General features: G+C 39.5%; 1 protein-coding gene across 1 annotated transcript in view; it reads right to left on the bottom strand.

Moving 5' to 3' along the window:
* The window catches only part of FAF1 (Fas associated factor 1), a 468,145-nt gene that overhangs the window by 152,883 nt on the left and 291,447 nt on the right, over nt 1-23,815 (bottom strand). Inside the window, exons 10-12 of the mRNA XM_051857780.3 lie at nt 17,316-17,442; nt 16,289-16,352; nt 15,289-15,370 (exon numbers count right to left, since the gene is read on the bottom strand). Of these exons, the coding sequence (XP_051713740.1) occupies nt 15,289-15,370; nt 16,289-16,352; nt 17,316-17,442 (273 nt within the window). The remainder of the gene's footprint in view (nt 1-15,288; nt 15,371-16,288; nt 16,353-17,315; nt 17,443-23,815) is intronic.

Raw genomic sequence — 23,815 nt, 5'->3', positions numbered from 1 at the left:
GCGCTGGCATCCCAGGTTCTAGTCCCGGTTGGGGCGCCAGATTTTGTCCCGGTTGCTCCTCTTCCAGTCTAGCTCTCTGCTAGAGGATGGCTTAAGTGCTTGGGTCTTACACCCGCATGGGAGACCAGGAGGAAGCACCTGGCTCCTGGCTTCAGATCGGCGCAGCACGCTGGCCATAGTGGCCATTTGGGGGGGTGAACCAATGGAAGGAAGACCTTTCTCTCTGTCTCTCTCTCTCACTGTCTAGCTCTGCCTGTCAAAAAAAAAAAAAAAAAAAAAAATTACTGCTGGCCTGAGGGAAATGACCTAAAAATCATTTAGAAAACAATCTTTGTAGCTCTGGCTAGTGAGAAGAGAGAACAATTCTTGGGAGGTCAAATAAGAACCATGATCAGATGAAAGGAAAATAAGGTATGGAAGTTGCTGCTTGGGGTTAATCTAGTCTGGATTGCATGCAATAGGGCAGGGAGAACTTCACTGCTAATATGTGGTCCAGTCTTTCTAACAGAGAACGCCTATTGGGATTTGGAGTAACAGTGCAGTATACATCTGCATGTCCCAGAAATGCCAGATTACATAGATTTGAGGTCCAATACGTGGTTGAAGTAATAGCAAATGATTAGCCTGGTCTGGGTAGCTTTTACTTATCTAACTAGCTATCTATCCATCTAGCTACACACAAATGTAATTTTTATAACATAATAGCTAATATACTATATATGCTCCTATGCATTTCATTTTTTTACTTATGTCTTGAAGATCATCCCACATCAATATACGTGAAGTGGTTCATTTTTTAAAAAAGATTTATTTTATTTACTTCAAAGAGTTACAGAGAGAGGTAGTGACAGAGAGAGGTCTTCTATCCAGTGGTTCACTCCCCAAATGGCTGCAACAGCTGGAGCTGAGCAAATCCAAAGCCAGGAGCCAAGAGCTTCTTCCAAGTCTCCCAGGTGAGTTCAGTGGCCCAAGGACTTGGGCCATCCTCCACTGCTTTCCCAGGCACATTAGCAGGGAGCTGGATCAGAAGTGGAGCAGCCAGGAGTTGAACCGGCATCCTTAGGGATGCTCGCACTGCAAGCCAGGGCTTAACCTGCTGGGCCTCAGCGCCAGCCCCTAAGTGGCTTCATTTTTTTTCATGGTTACATGGCATTCAATTGTATGAATGTACCGGCGCCACGGCTCACTAGGCTAATCCTCTGCCTTGCGGCGCTGGCACACCGGGTTCTAGTCCCGGTCGGGGCGCCGGATTCTGTCCCGGTTGCCCCTCTTCCAGGCCAGCTCTCTGCTGTGGCCCGGGAGTGCAGTGGAGGATGGCCCAAGTCCTTGGGCCCTGCACCCCATGGGAGACCAGGAGAAGCACCTGGCTCCTGCCATCGGATCAGCGCGGTGCGCCGGCAGCAGTGGCCATTGGAGGGTGAACCAACGGCAAAGGAAGACCTTTCTCTCTCTCTCTCCACTCTGCCTGTCAAAAAAAAAAAGGAGATAAAAGCAAACAGGTTGTGAAATTTTGAGCCAAAATGTAAATTACATTGTGCTATTACTATAGTATGATCTTCTCATCATTGCTTGACAGTCCATAGGTACACAAACATATATAGATCAGTCTCACTGTTATTCATTTATTCCTTCAAGTCCATCTTTGCTACATATTAATTTTTCCATGTTGCAGTTCAGACACTGTCACTCTGCTATTCAAAAACATTCAAAAGCTAATCCATGGGGCTTAGCAGGTAAAGCCGTTGCCTGCAGTGCTGACATGCCATATGGGTGCTGGTTCGAGTTCTGGCTGCTCCACTTCTGTTCCAGCTCTGCTATGGCCTGGGAAAGCAGCACAATTCCTTGGAACCCTGTCCCCGTGTGGGAGACCCAGAAGCTCCTGGCTCCTGGCTTTAGATTGGAGCATCTCCAGTCGTTGTAGCCAACTGGGGAGTGAACCACTGGATGGAAGAACTTCTCTCTCTCTCTCTCTGCCTCTTCTTCTCTCTGTGTGTAACTCTGACTTTCAAATAAATAAATAAATTTTTTTAAAAAAAGCTAATCCCTGTCCAACACAAAAACATGTCTTTATCTGGCATTCAGGGATTTCTAGGATTAGACACCTCCAGACTTCCACCTTCCAGCCCTATCTCCCACTGCTTTCTTACACACACTTCAGACCAACTAAACTGGACTATTCATCTTTTCTTTCTTTCTTTTTTTTTTTTTTTTTGACTGGCAGAGTAGACAGTGAGAGAGAGAGAGAGAGAAAGGTCTTCCTTTGCTGTTGGTTCACCCTCCAATGGCTGCCGCATCTGGCGCGCTGCAGCCAGCTCACCGCGCTGATCCGATGGCAGGAGCCAGGCGCTTCTCCTGGTTTCCCATGGGGTGCAGGGCCCAAGCACTTGGGCCATCCTCCACTGCACTCCCTGGCCACAGCAGAGAGCTGGCCTGGAAGAGGGGCAACCGGGACAGAATCTGGCGCCCCGACCGGGACTAGAACCTGGTGTGCTGGCGCCGCTAGGCGGAGGATTAGCCTAGTGAGCCGCGGCGCCGGCCCGACTATTCATCTTTTCTAACATGTATATATGAATAATTCAGCTATGATTAAGGTAAGACTTCATTATTCAAATGTAGGTTCATTGTCAAGATGTTTTTACCTCCAGCTCAGAGAAAACAGAAGTTTATATATGTAGTCAGTATCAAGGTCTAGTCTTTAGATCCAAATGTACCTAATTCAGTCCATTTCTATGAGCAAACATCTCCATAATATTTGTTATAGGTTTCAAAGATGTTTTACATATATAATTAAGTTTAGGTTAGACAATCTTTTAAGGTACATACTATAATCCAAAGTTTCAAATGCTGAAAAAAATAGATCCTCAGAGAACTTGAATACACTGGTTTTTTTTTTTTGTTTGTTTGTTTGTTTGTTTTTTATTTGACAGGCAGAGTTAGACAGTGAGAGAGAATGAGACAGAGAGAAAGGTCTTCCTTCCGTTGGTTCACCCCCCAAGTGGCTGCTACGGCCAGCGCACTGCACCAATCAGAAGCCAGGAGCCACGTGCTTCCTCCTGGTCTCCCATGCAGGTGCAGGGCCCAAGCACTTGAGCCATCCTCCACTGCCTTCCCGGGCCACAGCAGAAAGCTAGACTGGAAGAGGAGCAACCGGACAGAACCGGCACCCCGACCAGGACTAGAACCCAGAGTGCCAGTGCTGCAGGCGGAGGATTAGCCTAGTGAGCTGCGGCACCGGCAGAATATACTGGTTATTAGTTAGGAAATAGGAAGCCAGAATACAAACCTGAATACTCTGATTAGTACTCTTTCTACCAGATCATGCTTTTTAAGTACTATGGTTAGATATGAAACACTTATTGAACTGACATGTGAAATACTTGGAGACCCAATTTAGCTTTTTATTGTTTTAACATAAGTAATACGAATAAAAAATATTGTTTAGAATCAGGGAGGGCCTTTTGGAAGAAATAATACAGAAATAGGTAAAGTCTATAAGCGGAACTCAGTCTTACTTTTGATATTTTAATAAATTTTACTAATATTTGTTTTCCAAGTATGGTTTAAAAAACGGTGAACAGCAGTAAATTGGGAAGAAAGTTGTACGTGGTAGAGTATCTTGAAGCTAACTTAATAAATTGATTAACTAATTTAAAAAATACTTCTGGGGCAGGCATTGTGGCACAGCTGGCTAAGCTCTGCTTGGGATACAGAAACCCATGTCAGAGCGCCAGCTCACACACCACCTACTCCACTTCTAATCCAGTTTCCTGTTAATGTATCCTGAGAGGAAGCAAAAGATGGCTCAAGTACCTGTGCTCCTGTCACCTATGTCAGGGACCTGGTTGGAGTGTCAAGCTCCAGGCTTAGGACTAGTCCAGCACTGGCTGTTGTGGGCATCTGGAAGAGTGAAACAGCAGATGGAAGATCGCTCTCTCTGTCTCTGTCTCTCTCTGTGTGTATGTGTGTGTTGCTTTGCCTTTCAAGTACGTGAAAATAAGTAAATAAACATTTTAAAGTATTTTTAATATGGGCACTGAAGACTTTTATAATTTTAGACTGATGTGATAACTAAGTTGGAGAATTAAAGGAAATTCTAAATGGTGCTAACAATATCCTGTTTAGTAGAAATATCAGCATATCTGGTGTGTGGTATTTATACAATATATATCAGCTTAAAAAGTATAGATTTAGGGGCTGAGGCTGCGGTGTAGAAGGTTAAGCCTCCACCTGCAGCATTGGCATCTGACATGGGCACCAGTTTAAGTCCCACTTGTTTCACTTCTGATCCAGCTCCCTGCTTATGGTCCTGGGAAAGCAGAAGACAGACCAGGTGTTGGGGTCCCTGTCACCCACGTGGGAGACCCAGAAGAAGCTCCTGGCTCCTGGGTTTGGCCTGGCCCACCCTTGGCTGCTGTGGCTATTTGGGGAGTGAACCAGCAGATGGAAGATCTCTCTCTCTCTCTCTCGCTCTTTCAAAAAAACAAACAAACAAACAAAAAGTATGGGTTTATTAATTCACTTGAGAGGCAGGGAGACAGAGACTGAGAGAAAGTTCCCATACCAAGGTTCATACGGGATGTGGGTAGCCTAACCATTAGGTTAAATGCTCTCCCATATCAGCTTTTTGACTAATATTCAGGCTTATTTTTTTAAAGAGCAAATGTATTTAATAGTGGTGATTTTCAGGTTTGGAATTATGTGGTAACTCTCACTTTCTACTTAAAAATATCTCTGTATTATTTTTATTTTTTACATTTATATAATAAAAACATTTTCCTAAAAATGTTATATTAGCATTTTAAGTCTTATCTCACACATGTTGAGGATGTTGTTCTAGCTGTCATATGAAATTACTCTAAAAGATATTGCCCTGCCTTTAAGGAATTTCAATTGAAAAAATAACACAGACAAGATGAGCAGACTGGGCATATTTTCCAAAGCACAAAGAAATTTGTTTGCCCGGTTTACTGGATGATGGGCTGCTAGAAACTCACCAGCTACAGCTGTGATTTTAGATTTGTATAGATATTATTTTTCTTAAAAGACATTAATTAATGATGGCATTAAGTTTGTTGCAACCCAAGGTATTAGAAATAGCATTACTTTAAAATGGGCTGATTTTTAAAAGTAAATATAATAAAACATGATAACAAGCACTGTTAGAGTGAAACATTAATTTTAGTGATAGAAATGCTCATGGGGTTCTTAAAATTCCTTTCTGTAACTTTCCTTAGAGCTAGTTTGTAAACTGAATGAGAAAATTTAGTTCTGTTATTAAATTTTTTAAAATCCATTTATTTGACAGGTAGAATTATAGACAGTGCGAGAGAGAAAGAGACAGAGAAATCTATTTAACTGACAGGAAGAATTTTGACAGTGAGAAAGAGAGAAAGGTCTTCCCTCCGTTGGTTCACTTACCAAATGGAAGCAACAGACGAAGCTGCGCCGATCCAAAGCCAGGAGCCAGGTGCCTCTTCCAGGTCTCCCATGCAGGTGCAGGGGCCCAAGCACCCGGGCCATCCTCCACTGCTTTCCCAGGCCACAGCAGAGAGCTGGACCGGAGGAGGAGCAACCAGGAGTAGAACCGGCGCCCATATGGGATGCAGGCACCGCAGGCGGATGATTAACCTAGTGCGCCACGGCACCAGCCCCATGATTAAATTTTTTTCAAATTTGTCCAAAACTGTAATAGCACCTCCTATTTTAGCCTCAATGTTGGGTATTTTTTTTTTTTTGCCAGTATTCCACTTAACCCTTAGAATAACCAGATCAAGTGGATATTATAGTCATTATTTCCTTGCGTTTCTTTTTTCAGATTAGGAACAACCTATTACTTGTTTGAGGTCACAGTACTATTGAATGGGAAATAAGGAATTGAGCACTTGTTTCCTTAATTTACATATACAATATTTAGAAGAAACACTGAGTCTAAGGACAGCAGATAGAAGAGCTCCCTCATAGATACAGGGCTATAACAGGACTACTGATATCAAAGCCCAGTCTCCCAAAGGGATGCTTAGGAAAGGAACAATCCTGGGGCCAGTGTTGTGGCTGTGACATAGAAGTTTAAGTTGCCTCCTGTAGTGCTTGCATCCCAAAGCACCAGCTCAAGTCTCAGCTGCTCCACTTCCAATCCAGCTCCCTGCTTATGCACCTGAGAAAGCAGCAGAGGATGGTCAAATACATGGCCTATTGCACTCACATGAGACAGAAAGAAGCTCCTGCTCCTGGCCCAATCCTGGCTATTGCAGCTATTTGGGGAGTGAACCAGTAAATGGAAGATATCTCTTTTTCTGTCAATACCTGTCATTCAAATAAATAAATAAATAAATAATGTTTAATGGCATTATTATCACAGAGATGAAATACATTTTTTTCAAAGATTTATTTTATTTATTTGAAAGAGAGTTACAAAGAGAGGTAGAGACAGAGAGAGTCTTCCATCCGCTGGCTCAATCCCCAGGTAGCTGGAACAGCTGGAGCTGCGCCAATCCGAAGCTGGGAGCCAGGAGCTTCCTCTGGGTCTCCCAGGCAGGTGCAGGGGCCCAAAGACTTGGGCCATCTTCACTGCTGCTACCCCAGCCCATAGCAGAGAGCTGGATCACAAGAGGAGTAGCCACGACTAGATCCGGCACCCACATGAGATGCCGACACTTCAGGCCAGGGCGTTAACCTGCTGCACCACAGCGCCAGCCCCAAAATACACATTTTTTTAAAAAAGGAACAATCCTTTACAAGGGAGATAAGCTTTGGCATTGGGATTTTTATCATTGTTGAATTTTAGGTACTACAAATATCTAACCATTCTCTAGGGTATATTTGATTGTGTAGAAGAGAGTTTCAGAGGCATAGGCATGAGAGGTGGTGAGGCCATTAGGAGAAAGAGAATCTTAAGTAAGTCCCAGGGAATGATGGTATGATCAGTGGAAACTCTCTTGCAAACTTAAGGAGGTAAACATTGGCTTTACTTATCTAATGATAAAACACAAATTTTATTCAAGAAGTGTCTTTTAAATGCCTGCCAATGCCAGGGAATCACAGCTCCCACATTGTCTCACACACAGCTCCCAGGCTCATGTCTTACAAAGCAACTCTCTGCTCTGTTTTTTCTTTTGCTCTAGTAACACTAAACTGGTTTTAGTTCCCTCATTTGAGTCTCACATTGCCCTTATTTTTGACCTGTCTTTGGTTTAGAATTCCATTATTTGGCCAAGTATTTTTACCTTTTCAGATTCAGGTTAGCGGTATCTCCTCTAGAAATCTCACTCCTAAGGCTGCTGAGGGAGCTATTCTCTTTGCTTCGATAGCATCATTATATTATATAGATCTATTTGTATTGTCTTATCTTTCAGAACCTCTAGAGTGAGTTTATCAAGGGCAGGAAACTTCTATATCCTAGATACTTAGTAGGTTTAAGAAAAATATTTAAAGCCCTTATTTGGATAAGCACTCTTCATAGTTGAAGGAAAAAGAAGGCAGTCATACCACTGATTGATAATGTTATTATAAGTCAAAACTCTGCCATGATATTTTTAACAAAAAAAAGAAACACACTGAATTTAAAATACGTGCTTTACTGCAGCTTGAGCTCTGCATTGACAGTAATGTAAATTCCTCAAGAAATAAGCAGAAAGAACTAAGAGCACTCTCACACCATCAAGTGCTCTCAAATGAAATCAGTTTGAAGCAGTTTTCATTAAGATGGATTGAATGTGGCATCGTGAGAAACACTTTATCAAATGTAGTGTTTTACTTAGTGATTAACTATATACCAGTTGATGAAGCTCCCCAAATCCTTTGTAATCCCACCACTCCAATAAACATTTAATGAGTATATAAGTTCAAAAAGCCTAGCAGAGGATTTAAACCTTCAATCTTGTTTTTATTTACTCTTGGAACTCAATTTCTCACTTCAAGTAAAGAATGTTGGTGCTTGAGGCTCATCTGTTGCCCTGGTAAAATTAATGTGCCTCCCACAGTTTAAATTAAACATGTGATATTTAAGATGAAAAAAATTTAGTAAGAGTGCGACAGTGTTGGTCACACTCACTTTAAAATGTCTGAGCATAAGCAAGTTTCTTAAGTATAACTTACTCAGAAACTTTAAAAAATAATATTAAATAAGATTTATTTTAACTCACGTGAAATCTGAAAAGAAGAGATAAAGTTTAATAATTGAATTTTGCACTACAGAAGGTAACACTGAAAAATGAAGTGTGGAGGTATTTTGGAAACCATAACTTACATGTATTAGAACAAGTAAGCTGTTATTTGGTCTCTACTACTTAATATTGATGTGTCTTTGGGCAAGTTATGAAGTTTTTCTGAGCTTTCTCATATTTAAAATGATACTGTATGTCCCGATCTCACTAGTTTGTTGTGGGGTTCAAATGGGATAGGTAAAGGATACCATAAGGCACAGAGCATCTTATAAATCTGAAGTAGTACTACAATTACTGTTTTGTACACAGAGTTAAAAGAATATTTATACTCCCCTCTGCTTGAACACTGCAATAAATGTACCTATTTAGCTTTAATTTTGAGTAATTATTCTGTCATGAGGTTAAATTTTACTTTAGAGAAATGTAGTAAACTGCATAAATGGTTGATTTAAACTTTGAAATGAAAACAACTCTGGACCAAGGGGAGAAAGATAAAGACATTTTAGCAGTCCAGGGAAATCAATGAATTTTGGTACAAATCTCATATGAAGCAAAATATTTAATTACATGAACCAATGATGTTCACCTGCTAAAATATTTAGATACTAATCAAAGGCAAACAATCAATTGTTTCACTGGAAATATCTAGGATTTAATAAACAGGAGCTTATCTTCCTCAAGGGATTATCAGTGTGAATAAATTCAAATACAAATTTATGACACAAGACAGTAAAATGTGTCTATAATATGTTGTTATTTAAATATCTGCATTTAGAGCTTTACCGTATGAGGTATGCATTCTCATGGTATATCTTATAGATGCTTTTGAAATGGGATTTTAAAAATATCTTTGCCTATTTTGGGAGCTATAATTTAAGGTGCAAAATGCCCCAATATTACCAGTTACCTCAACTGCTATCTTGCAGAGAAACAGAAACAGATATATCCCAAACATATTCTTATTGCAGAATGACTTGATAAATGGATGAAGTAGAAGCTATAATCAGATATTCTTTGGAACATATTTACATCCAGTAAAAAGTGACTGTTTACATATAATAGCAAGGCTACACAATGAAAGATTTCATAATGGCTAAAAATTGTGTTAAAACAGTATTATTTACCAGGCTTTCTTGCAAAAAGTTTTTCACTTGAACTCAACAAAGCTTTATACTTAATTCTAGTATTCAATTATAATTTTTCATCTTTGAATTGATTGTGATTCCAAAAAGAAAAAAAAAGGTTACCTATAAAGATATTCTGGGGACAACTGGTGAAGTCTGAATGCATACTAGATATTAGATTATATAAAGAAATTTTCAATTTTGTTACATGTAATAAAGGTATTATGACTCAGAGAATATAATTAATAATGGAAAATACATAATGAAATTTTTACGGGTCAAGTATAATGTTTATAATTTACATTGAAATGGTTTAGCAAATAATAACTATAAAGGGTATTCTAAATGTTTTGAAGAGTTTAAGTTTTATTAACTTCAAAAGCTTAACAGCTATGAACATAAAAAATTAAAAACTTTATTACTTTATTTTATATTTGTTTTATTAATTGTATTTTTTTTCTGTTCCAGCAACATTCCTATTTTCAGCCAGAGAGGAACTGAAACAAAAATTATAAAAATTTATTCATCAGAATTACAAATCCAAGAAAGTTTATAAGATGTAAGCAACTGTTTCACATATTGCTATTTTGTCAGTTTGTAGTGGCTAAACTTCTGAAGCTACTAAGTCATAACACTCTATTAAGACTTTAGGAAGCCTGAATATGGAAAAAAGTAAAACTTCTGAAATAAAACATTATTTTTTAAGTGTGTATTTGTTTGAGAGGGCAGGGAGACAGAGGGAGTGATAGAGCTCTCATCTGCTGAGTCATTTCACAAATATCTACAATAGCTGGGGTTAGGTCAGGCTGAACCCAGGAGCCAGGAATCAATTCAGGTCTTCAAGTAAAGGCCAGGGCTTCAACTACTTGAGTCATCACCTGCTGCCTCGCAGGGTGTACATTACCAGGAAGCTGGAATTGGTAGTAAAGGTAGAGATTGCATCTAGGCACTCTCATACGGGTAGTGGATACTCCAATGTTGGCTTAACTACTAGGCTAAATATCTGCTCTTCATAATTACTGAATATAAGGTCTAGGGGAATTTGGTGTTTATTATACTATTCTATTTTTTGTATTAGAAACTTTTTATAATAAATGTTAAGGCCGGCGCCGCAGCTCAATAGGCTAATCCTCCGCCTTGCGGCGCCTGCACACCAGGTTCTAGTCCTGGTTGGGGCGCCGGATTCTGTCCCGGTTGCCCCTCTTCCAGGCCAGCTCTCTGCTGTAGCCAGGGAGTGCAGTGGAGGATGGTCCAAGTGCCTGGGCCCTGCACCCCATGGGAGACCAGGAGAAGTACCTGGCTCCTGCCTTCTGATCAGCGTGATGTGCCGGCAGCAGCGCGCCAGCCGTGGCGGCCATTGGAGGGTGAACCAACGGCAAAAGGAAGACCTTTCTCTCTGTCTCTCTCTCTCACTATCCACTCTGCCTGTCCAAAAAAAAAGTTAAAATACTATGAAAGAATATATAGTTAAGAAAATGACCACATACTATCAAAAGTTGAAAAAGGTAGAATTATAACAGGATCCAATTTATATATATTCATAAATACTCATCTAAACATACTATAAAACATGGAAAAATATATATCATAAAGTTAATAGTTAATCTGTACTAGAATATTTTCTCTTTGCTTTCCAGCATTTCCCATTAACTTGTATTTATGGAATCCATTAAATATATTATAATAAACATGCATTTCTTTCAAAATAAAAGTCATTTCATACAGATTTAGTAGTTCAAAAGTAAATGCTGGGGGCTGGCGCCGTGGCTAACGTGGTTAATCAATCCTCCGCCTGCGGCACCGGCATCCCATATGGGTGCTGGGTTCTAGTCCCAGTTGCTCCTCTTCCAGTCCAGCTCTCTGCTGTGGCCCAGGGAAGGCAGTGGAGGATGGCCCAAGTGTTTGGGCCCCTGCGCCTTCATGGGAGACCAGGAGGAAGCACCTGGTTCCTGGCTTCAGATCGGCACAGCCTGCCGGCTGTAGCAGCCATTTGGGGAGTGAACCAATGGAAGGAAGATGTTTTTCTCTGTCTCTCTCTCTCTCTCTCACTGTCTATAACTCTACCTGTCAAATAAATTTTTAAAAATGCTTAAAACAGCCTTTAAAAAGGGTTATTCTATTATTCTTAGAGTAAGGAACAGTTTGTTTCTCCATCTACTTTATTTAATTGGTAATGATAGCTCCAAGTTTGCTAATTATCATATTAGAATTCTATTTTAAAATCTATACACTATCGCCAGTGCCGTGGCTCAATAGGCTAATCCTCCGCCTTGCGGCACCGGCACACCGGGTTCTAGTCCCGGTCGGGGCGCCGGATTCTGTCCCGGTTGCCCCTCTTCCAGGCCAGCTCTCTGCTGTGGCCAGGGAGTGCAGTGGAGGATGGCCCAAGTCCTTGGGCCCTGCACCCCATGGGAGACCAGGAGAAGTACCTGGCTCCTGCCATCGGATCAGCGCGGTGCACCGGCTGCAGCGCGCTGGCCGCGGTGGCCACTGGAGGATGAACCAACAGCAAAGGAAGACCTTTCTCTCTGTCTCTCTCTCTCTCTCTCTCTCACTGTCCACTCTGCCTGTGGGGGGAAAAAAAAACAGTAAAATCAATACACTATTACTTCCTCCCTCTCTTTTTCTGTTCATGCATTAAAAATTTATTATCTACCATGTGAGTGACATAAGGGACACAGTTCCTGTCCCCCCCCTCCCCCAAATCCAATCTCCTTGGAAGATGTGTGTGTATATATATATATATATATATATATATATATTATACACACACACACACACACATAGAAAGAATGGGTAGTTATAAACAATGTTAAGTGTAACAATAAGATAAGGGTGGCTATGGCCAGTGTCAGAGAAGTAGAAGAACCAGAAAAGGTGAAGTATCAAAGGAAGAACAGGAGTCATCCAGGTAAGATCATGGTGAAAGCATACCTGGCAGTGGGGAAACATGAAAGAAGAATAAGATTATAGGGAAGCATAAATGATATACTACTGCCAGGTTTGTTAAATACAAGGGAGTGCCCTAGCTCATTTTCTGCTGCTATAACAGAATACCTGAGAATGGGTATATTAAATCTAAGTTTATTTGGCTCATGGTTCCAGCAATCGAAGTTCAACTCTGAGGTGCCATGTCTGGTGAGAGCCTTTTGCTGTATCATTACACGGTGGAAAGCATCAAGGAGGTGGGGGATTGTGGGTTAAGGGATTTGGCACAAAGTCCTGAGACAATTAACCCATTTCTACCATAAGGTCCTTAATCCATTCTGGAGGACAGTGCTCCAGGAAGTAAACATTTTCAAAGATACCACCTCTGGGGCCGGCACTGTGGCGCAGTGGGTCAATGCCCTGGCCTGAAGCGCTGGCATCCCATACGGGCGCCAGTTCGAGACCCGGCTGCTCCACTTCCAATCCAGTTCTCTGCTATGGCCTGGAAAAACAGTAGAAGATGGCCTAATTCCTTGGGCCCTTGCACCCATACAGGAGACCCAGAAGAAGCTCCTGGCTCCCAGTTTCAGACTGGTGCAGCTCTGGCCGTTGTGGCCAATTAGGGGGTGAACCATTAGATGGAAGACCCCTGTCTCTCTCTGTCTCTGCCTCTCCTCTCTCTGTGCAACTTTGACTCTCAAATAAATAAATAAATAAATCTTTAAAAAAAAATAAAGATACTACCTCTGAACACTGTTAGCAATGGTATTTAATTTTTTTTTCTTTTTTTTCTTTTCTTTTCTTTTTTTTTTTTTGACAGGCAGAGTGGACAGTGAGAGAGAAAGAGACAGAGAGAAAGGTCTTCCTTTGCCATTGGTTCACCCTCCAATGGCTGCCACGGCCGGCGCACCGCGCTGATCCGATGGCAGGAGCCAGGTGCTTCTCCCGGTCTCCCATGGGGTGCAGGGCCCAAGCACTCCCTGGCCACAGCAGAGAGCTGGCCTGGAAGAGGGGCAACTGGGACAGAATCCGGCGCCCCGACCGGGACTAGAACACAGTGTGCAGGCGCCACAAGGTGGAGGATTAGCCTAGTGAGCCGCAGTGCCGGCCAATGGTATTTAAATTTTAACATGAATTTCTGGAGAAGACATTCAAGCCATAGCAAGGAAGTGCTGAAGCTGCTGTTAGGCAAGACACATTACTGAGTCTTGCCTGCTGTGTCAGCATACAAATAGAGTGATGAGAACTTTCTTGCTCAGAATGTATGTTCTGAATTTTTGCTATAAACTTTAATATAATTGATTTTGAGATTATAAAGCCTGTTTCTATGTTTAAAAAACATTTTTTTTTCTAAAAGTGACTAAATACTGTCATTATTAGATAACTACAGTAGCTCCCCTTATCCTCAGTTTTTCTTTTGAGGGTTTCAATTATCTGTGATCAACTGTGATCTGAAAACATGAAATAGATAAATCTAGAAATTAAAAATTCCAAAGTTTCAAATTGCATACCAATCTGAGTAGTCTGATAAAAATCTCATACTATTCTGCTGTCTCACCTTATATATTACTATACATGCTATTTTATTTGAGTATCAGAGTAGTCACTTCACTTACTTGATTGACTCTTGTGGTATCACAGTGCCCTCTTATTCAAGTAATTCTTATTCCACCTATGGTCCCCAAAATGCAAGAGTACTGATTGTGGCAATTTGGCTATCCCAAAGTGAAAAGGTGAAAATAAAATAGAAACAGACAGAAATGGGGGGCAGGGGAGATGACCATAATAATGTAACTTTTATTTCATTATATTATTATAATTGCCCTATTATATTGTTGCTAATGTCATACTGACTGTGCCTAACTTAAAAACTAGACATCATAGCTGTATATGTACAGGAAAACAACAAAATAAGAAATTTATTTTGCAATATTTAGGAGCAGAAGATTCTGTAGTTCTTCAGATCTAAAAGATATTTTATTTATTAATTTTTATGTTATTTGAAAGGCAGAGAGACAAAGTGAACACGCTTTCATCTGTTGGTTCATTCCCAAATGCCTGTAAATGCCAGGGCTGGGCCAGGACAAAGCCAGTAACCTGAATTTAATCCAGGTCTCCCATATGGGTGGCTGAGATCCAACTACTTGAGTAATTACATGCTACCTCCCAGGTTGTACATTATCAAGAACCACACATGGTGCTGGGACTTGAACCAGACCCTCTAATATGGGATAAGGGTGTCATAAACGGTATTTTAATCACTGAGTCAAATACCTGTACCATAAGTTTAAAAAAAGCTTTTCAAGTTTTAAAATTTAAAATCTCTTATATCCATTGGTTCATTCCCCAGATACCCTCTGCCAGGGCTGTGCCAGGCTGAAGGCAGCAGCGTGGTGGTCAATCTGGGCCTGCAATATGGATGGCAACAACACAAGGACTTGACTTATTGTCTTCCAAGATGGAATCAGAAGTGGAGACTTGAATTCATGGGATAAGCATGTCCTAAATGGTGCTTTAACTACTGTACCAAATGCCTGAAAAACTAAGAACACCTTAACCTATAATCTGAAACTCTGAATACACAGTGTTCAAAAAGTTTCAAATTTCAGGTTCCAAATATACAGAGTTTGGCACTGGGGATCTTGGAATCTTATCCCCAGGGATAAAAGGGGCGCACTGGACTATTACATGAAATAATCACTTTGGGAAAAAGAATGAAAGACAAATTCTCTATCAAGAATATGTCATTTTTGTAACTGAAAAGAATACAAATATATAGCATGGCTCCTTTTAAGCATGTCCATCTTTGGCTCACCCACCCCAAAAAAAAAAAAAAAATCCCTAATTCCAAATTTACAAGGCTTTCTGGAAGAGTCAGCAGTACCCTACTACGCTAATGCTCCTCTGAAACAGGCATTTTGGTGAAGATTTGGTTGGTAGATGAACAAGAAACAAAATCAAGTCTTCAAACTTAAAACACAAAACATTAATCATTGCCTCAGTGGTATACCATGCACTTTTTTTTTTTTTTAGGATGCACTTTTAAATCAGTAAAGGTGGAAGAGTGCACTTACATCTCGGGCTTTCACAAAGAAGGCCTCTTGAAAAGCAGCTTCTAATGAGCCAATAAAAAATACAGGATGGCAGTCACCATATCTATAGGAAAAATTGAATCTATTAATGAAGATACATTTTAAATTCATTTCAAGGATTCACAAATCTAAACAATGACTTTTAAGTTAGTGCAGACCAAACAGTACAACATTTCTTTAAAAGCTTGGAAATGAGTTCCATTATTTTTTAGAATTCTTCTTGGCCTATACTGATATTTGAAACACTGAAATTTCAAGTAAATTTAAGTAAAATAAAGTAAATAGATTTAACAAGTACAATGAAATTATGCTATTATAAAGAGTAATTCTTGATTAATGAGTTTCATAAGATTTTTCTGGTCTACATCAGCCTTAAATTCCTTTGTTACTTCATTTATTTAGGAATTATAACAGAGACAGTGAATTATTTTTTTGCAGTTTCCAAATCACATTACATCAGAAAAGAGCACTAAATTAAATATTATTTATATACCAAAGTTGAGGATTAAATATTTATCCTCTTTAAATTTATTTCATCAGACTTTCAAATAATATAAAATGTTTTATATTAGACTATTAAAGAAAATGCTAAACAATTCTAAAATAAAAATGGAAAGAAAATTCATTTATATTTATAATTTTAAAATTATCTTTTTACTTAATATTATTCTATCTGTTCTAGTATTCTGTATTTTCGTTCTCTTAGGTATATAATTCAGATATTAAGCCAGTGATTCATTTATTGAACTTCTATAAAAATATAGCAATAAGCTGAATAGATCTTTGAAGCAGCATAAATGGCTTAGTTGTTATATTACATTAAATGGTATGTGTTTCCCTATCTGGATAGTATAAATTAATAAGTCTATCCTTTGAATACTTTAAGGAGAAATTTTGAATAATCTATGATTAAAATTGCCCCAGAAAAATCACAGTTGCATACAAGAACATCAATTTTATATAGTTAATATCCTAACCCTACCTTGAAGAAAACTCTGCTGTAAATTGTAATAAGGCATCTCCTTCATTTTCTGCGTTTTCTGGCACTAAAAAACAAACAAAAGAAAAAACAAAAACAAAAAAAAACCAAAACAAATAGACACAAAAAACAAACCACATAACATCTAATCCCACATATAAGAAATATATGTAATCAATAAAGAGGAAATAAAATTAAATCTTAGCTTTTGTGATATATCTGAAGGGACATTTTAATTCAACATACATTAGGAGATTTCATCAAGTTAGAATGAAAAAGAACCTTCAAAAAACTACCAGCTCACAAATTTTGAAAACTGACACAATCCTACTAAGCATTTAAAATATATGCCAGTCATCAAATAGGATTTCAGTGTTTTCTTGAAATAAATACCTTGTGATTATATTATATAAAAAGGGTCTTGAAATTATTTTAAAAGCCTTACAAATTGGGAAAGTAATAAATTTTATGTAAATATCACATCTGTTTCGGCCCACAGGAGTTCCTTAATTTCAGAGTAAGTGAGTAATTTAAGGACATATGTTAGCAGTCACTTTGCATATAGTACTGCTTACTGTTCTACAGCATGCATCTCATAAGTGCAAGTGAGAGAGATGGCATATATATATTTTTTCCAAAGATGGCTACTATTGAATTGAAAAGTAGAATTACTATTCTTAAAAGTGATTCTGTGATAGTATGATAGGAAACAAGTACAATCACAGAAAGTACAGCTGTTTGTTGAGCAACCTCTAGGTTTAAAGGAAAGCAAATCTTACCCCATTGTATATGTGAAACCAAAGTAACATTCCCTTCCATTTTTTATAAATTTTACTAATATGCTGGGAATTTGATGGCTTAATAAAATAAAAACAGAAAAGGCTCTTGTTCTAATAAAGACTGTCCACTCACTATATTTCATCTTTTCAAACCTAGAGTTCATAAAGAGATTTTTAACTCACTGTTCATGAAAGTTGTGTACTAGAAGAGAGAATTATAATATTGAACGCAAAGAGTTATCAATACTCACTCATTGGAGATTTTCTCAGGGCAGATGATGCCATGCCGAATACTTCTCCATCATCCACCCCAAATTCTGTAGCATCTTCAAAGTCATCTCCATCACTATCACTAACCATATGAACATCGGTGCTTTGCTATTCAAGGAAATTTCTGATTAGTTTCATAGTGATTTTATCATATCAAATTTAATGCTATATAATCCTAACAGGACACAGTATTGTAAGTTTTATCAATACATCATTTAATAGAATAAAGCTAAGGCTTACATATATCTCTAAATTTGATGTGATGCCTATAGGCCAAAGGTTGGAGGGAAAATGAAGGATGATTACAAACTTAATAAAACAGATTATCTTCAGCTACAGGATATAGTTAAGCACTTTTTAAGTGAGGAAATGGGTACAAATGCACAGAAGGAAAAGTAAGCTATGAATGTCTCAAAAAGCTCACACTAATCTATTGAAGACAGAACCAATGCTAGCATTATCAAAGTTGGAATTTTCTTACTGCAGTGGTTTTTAAATTTCTCTTTAGTGAAATGAGATAAATATGGTAGACTATCCTTATTGTGTTATTGGAAGATAGTATGAACTACACTACTCTTTGTAAACTTACAGCTATTAAATATGAAACGTAATAATATTTTAATTCAAAAAATGTTTATTGAGAATTTACAACATGCTAGGCACTGAAAAACATGCTCTACTTCTTTTGTTCTGTTTTCAGTAACATCAGTTAAGCTTAAGGTATTAAAAACATCAGCATTGGTAAGTAGACATTCAGCTGCCTGGGCCCAAATTCTGGTTCCAGTTCCTGATTCCAGCTTCTTCCCACTGCAGACCCAGGGAAGCAGACGGTGACAGTTCAAGTAGTTAAGTCCCTGCTACCCACACAGGAAACCTGAATGCAGTTCCTGACTCATGGTTTTAACCAGGCCCAGTCCTGGTCACTGTGGGCATTTGGGGGAGTGACCTTCGTGCCCTTCCCTTCCCTCCCCTCTTGTACCCTCTTCCCTTTCTCCTTCCCACTCCTCTTGGTTTCTCTCTCAAGTAAATTAAAACAAACAAAAAATCAACTTCAAAATATGAACCAGGCTGCTGTTCTTTAGTTTAGAATAGGATTCCATGATCATGACATTTAAAACATTTGAATCAATTTGTAAATATTGTCAAAAATACTCATGCTTCAGTAGAGAAGAGGTACAAGCAAGCTATCTGTTTAAATGCCTGTCTGTACTCTATTCAATAATTAAAGTCTACAAGGGCTATTTAGTAAATAAGATTTCTCTCTCTCTCTTTTTTTTTTTTTTCCAGGCAGAGTGGACAGTGAGAGAGAAAGAGAGAAAGGTCTTCCTTTTTTTTTCTGTCAGTTCACCCTCCAATGGCCACCACGGCTGGCGCACTGCGGCCGGCACACCGCGCTGATCCGAAGCCAGGAGCCAGGTGCTTCTCTTGGTCTCCCATGCAGGTGCTGGGCCCAAGCACTTGGGCCATCCTCCACTGCCTTCCCGGGCCACAGCAGAGAGCTGGACTGGAAGAGGAGCAACCGGGATAGAATCCGGCGCTCCGACCGGGACTAGAACCTGGGGTGCCGGAGCCGCAGGTGGAGGTTAGCCTACTGAGCTGTGGTGCCGGCCAAGATTTCTCTTTTAAAATATAGCTCTTTGTACTTAAGGTATAAAAATGGGAAAATAATTCCATCTTTGAGTCTACGCAGAAGAGCCTGCTTTAGAAATAAATATCTGCCAGAAAAGCATTAAGAAAAACACAATCAAAGACTCTTATTTAGCTACAGGGAATGTCAGAAATCAGCCAGTTACTGAATCACAGATTTTAAAGCTGGAAGAGATCTTAGAGATCTCTCAGCAGTAGTTTTCTACCTTATTTCACAGGGTTACCCCTGCCCCGCATGCTCCACGTGCCTAAATAAAGCATGTATAATGACAATGCATAATGTATTATGCATATTGCAATAGACAGAAGTAGAACTGCTCTGCTTGATGTTAGAGGGCTACAGCCATGGGTGTTTTAATGCTCTTGGATTTGGCATTTTCTTCCTCCCACCCATTTGACAGGTAAGGTATCTCTGAAGAATCTCAGGATTCTGTGGAACACTTTTTAAAACCATTGGTTTAGTGGGTCTTGTTGTTTCAAATGTGGAGCTAAGATATTTACTCCATTTGACTCAGTATGTTCAGCATTTTCTGCTCGGGCATATCCAAACATTATTGCCAACAATTACATTTTCACTCTCATTTCAGTCTTTCTAATGCTTTGTATAGACAGGTAACAAAGATATACTTTTTGGATGAATAAATGAATTGTCTGTGCTATAAGCCATTTACTTCCTCTTCTGATTCTACCTCTATTTTGCACAAAATTTGTTGCTAAATGAAATCCTAATCCTTTCCATATTTTTTTCTGCAAAACCAAAATCTTCCAGTTTCAGCTATTCAATAGCCTAAAAATTCAAAACTCTTTCTTATTTCAAAGCCATCAGAGAGCCTCCTCTACAAAATAACATATTTACTAGGACAATTGTGTTTGAATTTCCTGTTTCATGCAATCAAATGTCTGCAGTGTGAAGTTCACTTTAACACTAAGACTTAGTCTTAGATAAAGAATCAAGACCTACTGTATGTTACTTTTTAGTGCTGGGTCAGGTTCTCAACCAAGTGGAAAGAAAGGAAGGCCCAGGGAAGGGTGACAAAACTTCTCACAGCCTCTCTTAGCTGAGCTATCCTCTTAGTCTTCACTTAGTCTTGCCTAGTATACAGGCTTCTCTTTGAGAGGCACTAGTTTAAGAATAGTGGTTGGGGGACACATGGAAGAAAAAAGGGAGATGTTCTATAAACACTTCTTTCTTCTTTCATCTTTTATTTCACTGTGCTACATCTATCCCCTTTATCAAAATTCAGCTTCCAATCAAATAACAGCCCTTTTCAATACAATAACACTTTATTCCATACTGATAGTGATTTCAATTTATCCATGTGTCTACCTAAATCATTATTTGTCTTCAGAAAGTACAGAGTCCTCCAATCTCTTAAAATCCCTGAAAACAAAATCCTACAACCAAAACATCTTCAAAGGCAGGTATCTAAAAAGCCAATTTTGTTGAAAAAAGTATATTTCAAATATGAATTATTGAAGTAACTGCAAGAATGAGCTACTTAATTATGTATAAGGAACTCCCAATCTCTTCACATTTTCTTATCAGTCATCTAACAGGTTAGGGAAAGCTTTTTCTAAAAAATGAGATAAACAATCTTTTTTCATTAATGTTTGCTGATGAGAATAGACAATCTCTTGCTATCTGTTATGGCTGTCCTAAAATTGTTTGAATCCAAAGAAGCTATTGATTCAGAATTTAAAAAACAGCTCAAAATTCTGTGATTCTATTTTGGCTTTATTTTATTCATTTATTCCTTTCATCATTCAACAAAATTTTATGAATCCCTACTTAGTGCCAAACTGTCTGAAGCTGTTTGAAAGACACAGCCCATGTTCTCTCAAGGAGCATTATCTATGATATATAGATAATTATAATACTGAGTGATAAGTGTCATGTCACATAAATTCAAAGGAGAGCAACAAACTCACTGGGAGTGGGAGCAACAAGAAGAAATTCTAAAGGAAATGCTGACAGACAAAAATTCATAACTGTTATTAAAACAAGCTTATAAATGAAGCATGTTTCATTCCGAAAACGAACTACCTGTTATGTTCAGGGACTAGGTTAAAAGGTAGGGATATAGAAATAAAACAAGGCTCCAGGCTTCAAGAAATTCCCATTCAATAAGATACTTCTTTAGAATGTGGTATATACGTGTGTATTTATAAGAAATACAATAAAGCTATAAACAAATGATATTGGAGAATAAAGGGGACAGTGATAAGTGATTTTAGAACTAGTAAGGAAGAGTGCAAGGTCTTTTTTTTTTTTTTTTTTTTTTTTTTTTTTTTTTTTGACAGGCAGAGTGGACAGTGAGAGAGAGAGACAGAGAGAAAGGTCTTCCTTTGCCGCTGGTTCACCCTCCAATGGCCGCCGCTGCAGCCGGCGCACCGCGCTGATCCTGGCAGGAGCCAGGAGCCAGGTGCTTTTCCTGGTCTCCCATGGGGTGCAGGGCCCAAGCACCTGGGCCATCCTCCACTGCACTCCCTGGCCATAGCAGAGAGCTGGCCTGGAAGAGGGGCAACCGGGACAGAATCCGGCGCCCCAACCGGGACTAGAACCCGGTGTGCCGGCGCCGCAAGGTGGAGGATTAGCCTATTGAGCCACGGCGCCGGCTAAGGTCTTACACAAGTGCTAAAACTTAACTCACACTTTGAAGAAAGGTATCAAGGTTCATGCGAAGACAGGGGCAGAAAGACTTGTAAACTAGGTAAAGAAAAAATTCAAGGAAGTAAGTGTATATTTTAAAAATCAATAAAAAATTCAGAAAGACAAAGTGAATCACCAGCCCTGTATGTAAGAGGAAAGTGTGGATTGGTAGCAAGGGAAAATGTTTGATGGAGGGCCAGCACTGTGGCCTAGCAGGTAAAAAGCTGCAGCCTGTAGTTCCGGCATCCCATATGGGCACCAGCTCAAGTCCCAGCTGCTCCACTTCCAATTCAGATCTCTACTATGGCCTGGGAAAACAGTAGAAGATGGCCCAAGTTCTTGGGCTTCTGGAAGACCCAGAAGCAGCTCCAGGCTCCTGGCTTCCGAGCGGCCATTTGGAGAGTGAACCAGAGGATAGAAGACTGGTATATCTCTCTTTCTCTCTCTCTCTTTCTCTCTCTCTCGCTCTGCATCTGTAACTCTGCTTTTCAAATAAATAAATAAATATCTAGAAAAAATGTTTGATGGAAATTCAATTGTGGCAGTCCTTAAACAGATGTGCTAAGATATTTGGATTTAACCCTGATAGCAAAAGGGAAATCACTAATGGTATTCAGGCAAAGGAATGTTCAAGGAAATAATTCTGATGGCTGTGTGTGTGCCTAAGAGGGAGAGAGAGATAGACAGACAGACAGACAGACAGAGACAGTGATGGCATATGGCAGATTAGACATGAGGATATGAGAAGGGAGACCTATTTCACAATTTGAAGTATTAGAAGTTAACAGCCTACACTAGAGCAACAGAAACTGACTAAAGGCGACAAACCAAAAATATAGTACAATAGAACTGATAGGAGAATTGTTGACCAATGATCTCTGGGGAAGAACAAAATGGAAAAGGCAAAACAACATCAAGATTTCTACAGAAGGCCAAATCTGGTGAGAGACAACACGGAGGCTGGTTCTCATAAGAATAAACTTGAGGGGCCGGCACTGTGGCGTACTTGGTTAATCCTCCGCCTTTGGCGCCTGCATCCCATATGAGTGCCGGGTTCTAGTCCTGGTGGCTCCTCTTCCAGTCCAGCTCTCTGTTGTTGCCTGGGAAAGCAGTGGAGGATGGCCCAAGTGCTTGTGCCCCTGCACCCGCATTGGAGATCAGGAGGAAGCACCTGGCTCCTGGCTTCAGATCGGCACAGCTCTGGCTGTTGAGGCCACTTGGGGAGTGAAGCAACTGAAGGAAGATCTTTCTCTCTGTCTTTCTCACACTGTCTATAACTCTGCCTGTCAAATAAATAAATAAAAATCTTAAAAAAAAAACAAAAACAAAACCTTGAAGTAGCCTTAGGGCATCCAGGTGAAATATTTAATATGTAGACAACAAGGACAAAAAAACTTTCCAGGAGCTCAGGAATAAGATCAAGAACAGACTTAGATTTGGAAGTAATCAGCATATATTTATAAATAAAAATATTAGCTACAGAAAGGAATAAGACCATTGTTGGAAAAATAGAGCGGAAAAAAAAGAAAAAATAGAGGAAGAGTGATAAGGATAAGAATTTATAATACCTCCATATATGGTACATATTTCTGTAACTTTACTTGTATCTGTATCATTTTTTAAGTGGTAAAGGAAGAGAAACCAGTAAAACACTAAGGAAGATGGCTATAAAAGATAAGCAAATTAATTCAGAGAAAGTCAAAGAAGGTCAGAAAATTCCTAGAATGGGAGGGAAGACAAAAACAAAGTAAATTTAGTAGGATTGGGGCCGGTGCTATGCCATAGCGGGTAAAGCACCACCTGCAGTGCTGGCATCCCACATGGACAACGGATCGAGATCCAGCTGCTCCACTTCTGATCCAGCTCTCTGCTGCGGCCTGGGATAGCAGTGGAAGATGGCCCAAGTCCTTGGGGCCCTGCACCTGCGTGGGAGACCTGGAACAAGCTCCTTGTTCCCGGCTTCAGATTGGCACAGCTCTAGCCATTGCAGCCATCTGGGGAGTGAACCAGCAGATGGAAGACCTCTCTCTCTCTTTCTCCCTCTTTCTGCTTCTCTTCTCTCTCTGTGTAACATTGACTTTCAAGTAAATAAATAAAAGTTTAATAGGATTAAGATTAAGGAAGACAGACTGGTGCTGTTACTTAGCAGGTAAAGGTGCCAACTTCAAGTCCCAGCTGCTCCAC

This window comes from Oryctolagus cuniculus, chromosome 7 (assembly GCF_051225735.1).
Source record: "Oryctolagus cuniculus isolate XC-2025 breed Fujian yellow rabbit chromosome 7, ASM5122573v1, whole genome shotgun sequence".
Taxonomy (NCBI): domain Eukaryota; kingdom Metazoa; phylum Chordata; class Mammalia; order Lagomorpha; family Leporidae; genus Oryctolagus; species Oryctolagus cuniculus.
Note: the sequence above shows the minus strand (reverse complement) of the source record. Positions and strands in the feature narration are given on the sequence as shown.